This window comes from Pseudomyrmex gracilis, unplaced genomic scaffold, assembly GCF_002006095.1.
Source record: "Pseudomyrmex gracilis isolate BER0280 unplaced genomic scaffold, ASM200609v1 scaffold_206, whole genome shotgun sequence".
Taxonomy (NCBI): domain Eukaryota; kingdom Metazoa; phylum Arthropoda; class Insecta; order Hymenoptera; family Formicidae; genus Pseudomyrmex; species Pseudomyrmex gracilis.
Window position 1 is genome coordinate 130820 of NW_018020790.1, and position 7920 is coordinate 138739.

The window sequence follows — 7920 nt, forward strand, 5'->3', positions numbered from 1 at the left end:
ACGATTTGCAAGCACCAAATCTTTGATTTTTTGGACGTGGCCCTCGTCGGTAGACGTTGATGGTCGTCCAGAGCGTGGTTTGTCTTCAACGCGTTCTCGGCCCGCTTTGAACTCGTTGTACCACTTATAAACGTTTTTTTGTGCCATAGTTTGTTCACCAAAGGCCTTCCGCAACATTTTCAACGTGTCCGCACAAGAATATTCGTTCCGCAAACAAAATTTGATGCAAGTTCTTTGCTCAACAAAATCACCCATTGTAAAAATCGAAAAATTCACTTTTGATTGTTTACAAAAACACATGTAACTCGGAGATAATTAAACCTTTTGACAAACAGACGCTTGGCAAATATTATAGACAGTCCTACCAACCTAGGAAAAAAAAATTACCTGCCTTCCTAATGCCCGGGAGTTTTAAATGACAATTTCACCTTACTTTTTGATCACAGTAGTATATATATATACGTATGTGAATGTATATATATAGTAGATGTTTCAAAACACATGCGCTCTCTGATTATGTTAGCAACTTAATTACCAACCGACAATAATTACAATATTATACGTGCAACATTAATTAGTTGTAATAACATTATTATATCGCGCTAACGACATTAATAACAACATTGCTAACCACATTGTAATTATTCGTCCTTGTTCTTTAACTCTTTTTCAATTTCTCCGCACTGTTGTATACTAGTAAATTATCGATTACGCTAATCACACGTTGTGTCATCCCGTCGCGTTAATAAAATATATTTGTTACCGAAATAACGTTTGAATTAGATGCGCATCATTGTTAATTGTTTGCGCAAAGTCACGATAGATTCTCAGCTAGACTAACCGCTGTGTATCATTGTTTGTAATTAGACGTCGCAATGTATCGTAACAATATTTTTTATTATATTCCACTTTATATTGTTTTTTTATATACGCTACGCAATTAGAAAATGTATTTTTATCGCACGAGTGTGTGAGATCGTTTTTGCGCGTTTGTTTGCAGGCACGCGTGCACCAGTACCAGGCGCAGATCTCGAAGCTGCAGCTGGAGAACGAGTCGATGCGAGGTCAGCTGCGGGGCCTCGAGGCAGCGTGCGCCGGTGAAGTTCACGCCGCGCTGGTTGCACGACTGGCGACTCTCGAGACCGAACACGCGGCTCTGGCGCGGGACGCCGATGCCCAGCGTCGACAGTACGAGCGTTGTCTGGACGACGTTGCCAACCAGGTGGTCCGCGCACTCCTATCGCAAAAGGTTTTATTGCTATGCTAACGTTACCGTACCTCCTTCTCTTCTTCTCACATCGTCTTCTTTTTTCTTTTTCTCTCTCTCTCTCTCGTCTAACATCCTCTGCTCAACATGCTCTCTCGAACACACACGCGTGCATTGCGAAGAGAAATTTATTTAGAGACTAGATTTGACTGGATATGTTACACGCGCGCACTTCTGCTTCACATAGATGTTAAATGTTGTTACGTACTTTGTTTGTCGGTTACGTAAGTATGAGATTGTGAAAAAAAAAGCAATGTCGAAAGGCTTTCGCGATCAGTCGCGCTAACACGCTCTTTTCCCACACCCGCTAACGCGCGCTTCTTGAATATACGATACATCGTCGAAGACGAATTATAGGTAATAGTACTGATAGCCGCGCACCGGATTGTCTATCTCTCTCCTCAGGGTCTCAGGGAGGAAATAGGCGCTCTGCAAAGACGTATACGAGAGCTCGAGGCTCAAAATCGAACGTTGTCGGGACTCCTGGCACAGGCCGCGAGTCCCACCGGAAGTCCCACCGAACTGATCCAGGGACTTCTCGAAGCCAGTCCGGCCGCTCTGATCGCCGCTCTCAGCTTGGACTCATCCTGGGTTCCTCTCTCGAGACCGCGGTCTCTCAACTTGCAGATACCCGTGATGGCGGCTACCAAATATCGACGCAGCAAATCTCTTGGTACAAACTAGTTTTCACTCTAATTCTCAAATTTTCCTTGTCGACTATATCATGTTTTTTTTTTTTTTTTTTTTTTTTACTTTTGTTTTTGGATTTTTAACGGGATTTCATTCTATCGAGTCTCGGTCGTATCTTTTAACGCGTGGATTTTATGTCTCGTTAATATTTCAGTAAAACAAAACATTGTAGGTCAGTAAAATAAAACATTTGCAGCGCAAAAGCCCTCGGAGGAAGAGGGTAGCGAGAGTCCCGAGAGCGGGAACCGCGATGAGGGTTACTCGACCATGTCGAGCGACGTTCAGGGTGAGGGTACGCGTCAGGAACCGTCCGCGCGCGGTCTCGAGGATCTGAAGGAAGCCACCGACGAGACCGAGGCCGACGTGTCGCCGGACGCGCGTCTCGTCGCTCTTGACGCTGGCGATCCGGACGTGCTCTTTCTACCTCTGAATCTTACTGTGGGCATCAATCCGCGACACAGCTATCCCCCGAGCAAGGATCTGTTGCCGTATCAGCACGTGATGCGCAGCTTCTCCGACAGCCATTTGTGTCTCAAGCTCACCACCGCCGCCGCCAATTTCACCCCGTACAAATTACCTAGTCCAATGGGATCGTCCTCTCTCCTGCTGGTGGAAGAGGACGGCTGGGACGCGGAATATGTGCAACAATGGTTGAGGTTCGTTTCCGCTCTTCGGATATCGGTAGAAGATATTATTCGCAGTTTTGATTCGGATTTTTACGTCATCGTGTGTGTGTGTGTGTGTGTGTTACAGGCTCGACGACAGTAGAAGCGCGCAGCAGCATCGAGATCTGCTCGAATTGGAATACGACAGAGCGGAGCTGGAGGACTGGAGCTTCTCTTTGTCTACGGAGGATCTCGTACAAAACGAATCGGTAACGTGGAAAGAGCAACCGGCCACTTCGAACACGCCCGCCTTGCCGGCAATCAAAGAGAACAATCTTCTGGAACTGGAGGAAGACGCGAACGAGTGTTTGTGGAACGGCGCGAGTTATCTCGCCGACAGAACGGGAGGAGAGCTGGTACGTCACAGATTGGTCGATGCGGTGTATTGCTGAAGTTATCAGAACAAATAAACATTATATTTGTCCGACTTTTCTCTAGGTTGCACTTTTAATGGACGCGAGAACAACCGGACCCTGGCCGTACGCCTCGAGCCCAGGCGCTTCTTGGAGCAGCGAGGAGGGCGTTCTGGAAAACTCGAGCAAACGATCCTCGGCGGCGCTTTCGGGCTGCAGCGACGATCCCGACACTCCATCAATCGGCACCGATTTTACCAGAGACTTTTACCGGTTGGTGAAGTTCGAAAGTACCAAGAGCTTAGCCAGCACGTCGTCCCGAAGTGGCAGACCACCGCCAGATCGGGAACAAGCGCTTCAGAGCGTTCTGTCGTTCATCGCCGAGCAACAGATGTATCTCGCGGAATTACCGAACAATCCCGTAGACCCGCACAACGTCGTGTCTTACTCGGCCGAAGGTTGGCGACTTTATAAACGATATAAGAAAACCTGGGACTTGAAAAAAAAAAACGATATAATGTGAAAAATTATTTTAATAATTACAGAAACGGATGCTAGCAAAGGTGAGTGTGCGGGAGAGACGAAGATCACGGAGGTGGACGGTTCGGTCGCTCAGGAGATCGGTGATGGTGCGAGAAATACAATCGAGACGAGCAACAACGACGAGTTACTCGATCAGATACAGGTGCCGCCGTTAACATCCGACGAGAGGATTGTGAGTGCCGTGTCGTGCAACGGCGGTATATCGTACACAACGGTAACACCGTCGGAATTGGGTGCCGTTCCCGAGGAGGACGAAGAGGCTGCGACCTCATCCACGCCTAGTACAGTTGTAAGTTGTTGCTCTCAAGAAACTTCCCAAGATTGTTATTTTTATTTTGCTCGACGCGAAACTACCTTGTTACAATAATGTAAGTAGCATAACAGTTGCGTAATTTTTGTGTACAGGTGAGTCCCGCGCGAGCAACGCTTCTCGTGGAGGGAAGAGATCGAACATTGAGCTTCCACGAGCGTGCCACGTCCAAGGACGTGATAGACGAGCTGAATCGTATGATACGCAAAGGCGAAGAGAACGCGAGCGCGAACAACGAATCGCAGGTAGCGCTGGAGAAATTGGATCTCGCTTGCTGCTGTCCGACAGGATGGGTTCACGTTGAACGTGACATTGACTTTACCGACCCCAAGGTGAACCGAATGACATTTTTGCGCGAGCTTTATAAAATACACGCGAGTATCATACCGTTAGAAATGTCAAAATTTTTTTTCTCTTCTAGGCCAGAGCAAATCTTTTAGATGTGATGCTAGCGAGTAGCGAAAGTTCCTCGGCGACATCGAGCAGCGGCTCGGCGGGCAGTGACTCGGGGGATGAACCACCTGATTACCGCCATTTGCACAGATTACACCGTTACCGACGACAAAAGAAAGGTACATTTAAACGTGAAATATCCATCATGTAGACACTGTACTTTTGTTGCGCACTTTTTTTTTCGCGCATTATATCTCTCTCGGCGCGAGACGCGATATCTGTGTGTGTTATTTCGCGGGTGGTGTGTGAAAACAGTTTTGTTTCGTCGCATACAAGCTTTTACAAGTCGACACAGCGGTGGTACACGTGTAATGTTTAACATCACTTTGTCCACAGTTGATAGCTACATTACACCATACTTGGAAGCGGATATATGTACACGTCAACATCGCACACGTGTCGCATTTCACACGCTCGTTTCGCCGGCTTTCACACGCAATTAACGCATTAACAAAATTCATACAGTGTAACAAATTTAACATCCATTTTTACGCTCGCAGCTGTTTACGCCTCTTCGCTGTACATAGCTTGTTTTCCATATTTTCTGTTCAGATGGTAGCGCCTACGCGGTGTGCTTTGATTGTCACAAGAAAAGCTACGTAGTTCGGCTTAGTGACGATCAGTTTCCTTCATAAGCGACGTGTGACCAATTTGGAAGGATAAACGCGCGTCTTCCCGGGGAACTTATTTCGAAAGCAACTGAACCATACGCATATGTTCTCCCACAAAACGAACTTGATTTCTACTAACTGATATTAACCGGCGGAGAAAACATTCTCTTGGCTCACACAGTACCTTCATGCAATTCCATCTCTGTTCTCGTTCGCGTGTATCCGCGCCAACCTGTTTGGCACGCTTACAGCAAACTCGGTCCGAAAACTCTCTCAGACTTTCGAGCGTAAAAAAGATTGTAGTCGAAGATTCTAACGCGAGATAATCAAATTGCAAAAAAATCAAAAACCAAAAATTTTAGTACACACAACTCTTATAAAGTATCATAAATCTATATACATATATATATATATATATGTGTGTGTGTGTGTGAACGTATAATCGAAACTGCAATTCAAAATATACATAGATGTATCGCGTGTAATGGAATTGCGTCATGGTAAAAACAGAGAATATAGTTACTTTCTCTCTCATTAAAGCGAGCAAAGCGACAAGTTTCGAATTCTATTGACATGTGCAGAACATGTATGAATATCTTCACAAGCCTTCCCTCTCTCTAAAACCGCTTCACATGCCCGCTTCATATGTTCCGTCATTTAAATTCGCCGTGTAATTATTCAATTATACATATGTGTATATGACATATGGATTTTGGGTCAATTTTGCAAACTTTGCTTTCTCTCAAAAAAATAAATATTCGCTATTCTATCGTTGAAACAAATTTATGTATCCGTGCGTTTGACAAGTAATTGTGTCGACAGCAAAAATCGATATACGAGCAATGAGATGTGTGTGAAAGAGAGAGAGAGAAAGAGACAAAAACGAAAGACAGAGAGACTGAGAGAGAGAGAGAGAGAGAGAGAGAGAGAGAGAGAGAGAGAAAGATAGGGAGAGAGAGGGAGACGTGAATACGTGATGAAAAGAGAGTGCTAAGCCGAGCTACTCTGTGTCTGCTAGAGCCGGTATAGAGAAGAGCGAAAGAGAAAGAGAGATCAAAGAATCAAATCGTTCGAGAATGAAGTCTGAGAGCAGCATCTGTTGACCTGCTGCTGTTGTGCCCTTGGTTTCTTCAGCGTCGGCGGCCCAGGCGCACCGCGTCCTCCGACTGCCGTCCACGTGGGGTTCGTCCCGTCCGTCGATCATCGGTCGCGGCGACGACTTCTTCGTGCGTTACGGGGACAAAGAGCGCGAGGCGGTGGCCTCCTTCGACTTCCTCGACGAGTTCGTAGCGACGACGTCATTGGCGGCGCCATTCTCCTCGCTCGGTTCGGACGGCAGCCCCCTCGACGACGACGACGACGTGCCGTCCGCCGACCTCAGCAACAGCGATATCATGAAACTCTCGCCGCTCTAGGACCGACATTGGGACGTGGTGGGGCCGGCCGGACTGGTCTAGCGTAGAAACGCGAGAGCTCTTCTCGAGCTGGTAAATCAGCTTCAGTGTCTTAATTCTTCTTTAATGTCAGAAAATCTTGTTGTGCAAAAAAAAAAAAGATAAAAATCACAAGTTTAAATTTTCTAGTAATCAAAACGCAACAATTTCTTGACGTTACGGTTTACGTTCTCTAACATGTTTCACAGCGTTTTGTCACTACAAGAGCAATCAAAAGCAACTCACAAAGATATTTCGCCTAGTGTCGAAATATGTTCAATATTTGAGACAAGAAAGCCTTATCTTGTCCTCTTTTTCTGCGAGCTTCCTCTTTAATCGAAGATGTAAGTAACACGCGCATTGCAGTACGGGCGACGATAAAAACGATCGCGAAAGCTAAAGTAATAATGGTCGCGTTCAGCAGATTCCAGCAGTTGCAAAGCGGTTGAGCAAATGATCAGTGAACGCTTAGTGATATAGATCATGCTTGCTGAACGGTCTTGAGCTTCAGATCTGTATAACATGTCACGTGACCCTACACTGTTTTTTAATAAAGCCTAAACATAACCTCTCAGTGTGTTTATTCATAATAAGCTAAACAATAGAAAACAAAATATTACCAAATTATAAAAAAATTAAGTGTTATAATTTACAATTTGCAATGGACAATTTAAATGTGATTGTTTTATTTGCTATGAATAATGGCAAAAACGACACTATACATTTTGAGGTTTTCAGAACTCATTTTCTCTTACATACAAATCAAAATTACCCGTGTTTACATTTCTCATATGTGCCGCCATATTCTTTTACAACATGTTACGCTTAGGTAGCAGAGAAAAACTTCGATGGAAAAAATGGGGTCCGCTCCCTAAACATGTTGAGTAGCGGTGACTGAGCAGAGTGCGTTCAGCAGACACTCACCCAACAGTTGTACAACAGTTGTATCTGCTAAACGCGACCAATAGAATAGCACGTGCATCTATACATAAACAGCATATAAGTTGCGTTCGGGGAGCGCGCTATCCGCGAGAAAGACTAGGCTGTCCTTACACTCCCCTTACGCTGCATGCACGCTGATTAGCGGATCTTTATTTGTTCATATCTCGTTAATTATTGCAAACCTTCCAAAGTGGTATAGGACTTTGTCTTACATTAGAATAATCTTTTCTTCTTGCCTACGAGCGGTGAGACGGCAATTATGGGACACCCTGTATATATAAAAGAAAGAAAATACAAATAAAAAAAGTAAATGTAATTTATAACCATTTTATGTTTTATTTGATGTTAAATAGAAGTTTAATTTGATAAACAGGAAAATGTTTACAAAACGGACCCAGCTCCGATGACTTTGATCTTGACATATGTTGTCAAGGACATGTCCAGGAGTAACAATCAAAAGGTTTTAGCCGTCGCTCGCTTTTCATTAACCTTTTCGCTCCGGGACTGGTCCATATATGGACCAGCAAGAAAAGCGAACGTAATAGATAATTAAAGAATCTATTCCGGCTCTGTAGTTTCTAAACTAATAAATATATATTCGGTCATTGGAGCCATTCACTAGGTGTTGTGCGGAAATTATACGTGTATATATG

The 7920-nt window shown here is 44.7% G+C and overlaps 1 protein-coding gene across 6 annotated transcripts in view; it reads left to right on the forward strand.

Moving 5' to 3' along the window:
* Positions 1 to 6416, forward strand: part of LOC109858473 — an 88973-nt gene extending 82557 nt beyond the window's left edge. For 3 of the 6 annotated variants that reach the window (XM_020435755.1, XM_020435754.1, XM_020435759.1), the window contains 9 exons: positions 1001 to 1249; positions 1673 to 1940; positions 2154 to 2613; positions 2711 to 2978; positions 3061 to 3433; positions 3521 to 3807; positions 3924 to 4160; positions 4250 to 4400; positions 6027 to 6416. In XM_020435755.1, coding sequence (XP_020291344.1) covers positions 1001 to 1249; positions 1673 to 1940; positions 2154 to 2613; positions 2711 to 2978; positions 3061 to 3433; positions 3521 to 3807; positions 3924 to 4160; positions 4250 to 4400; positions 6027 to 6307 — 2574 coding nt within the window. In that variant the 3' untranslated portion in view covers positions 6308 to 6416. Of the gene's footprint in view, positions 1 to 1000; positions 1250 to 1672; positions 1941 to 2153; positions 2614 to 2710; positions 2979 to 3060; positions 3434 to 3520; positions 3808 to 3923; positions 4161 to 4249; positions 4401 to 4833 lie in introns of all 6 variants that reach the window. The other 3 variants (XM_020435757.1, XM_020435758.1, XM_020435756.1) reach the window with 3 other exon arrangements.
* Positions 6417 to 7920: the final 1504 nt, after the last annotated feature.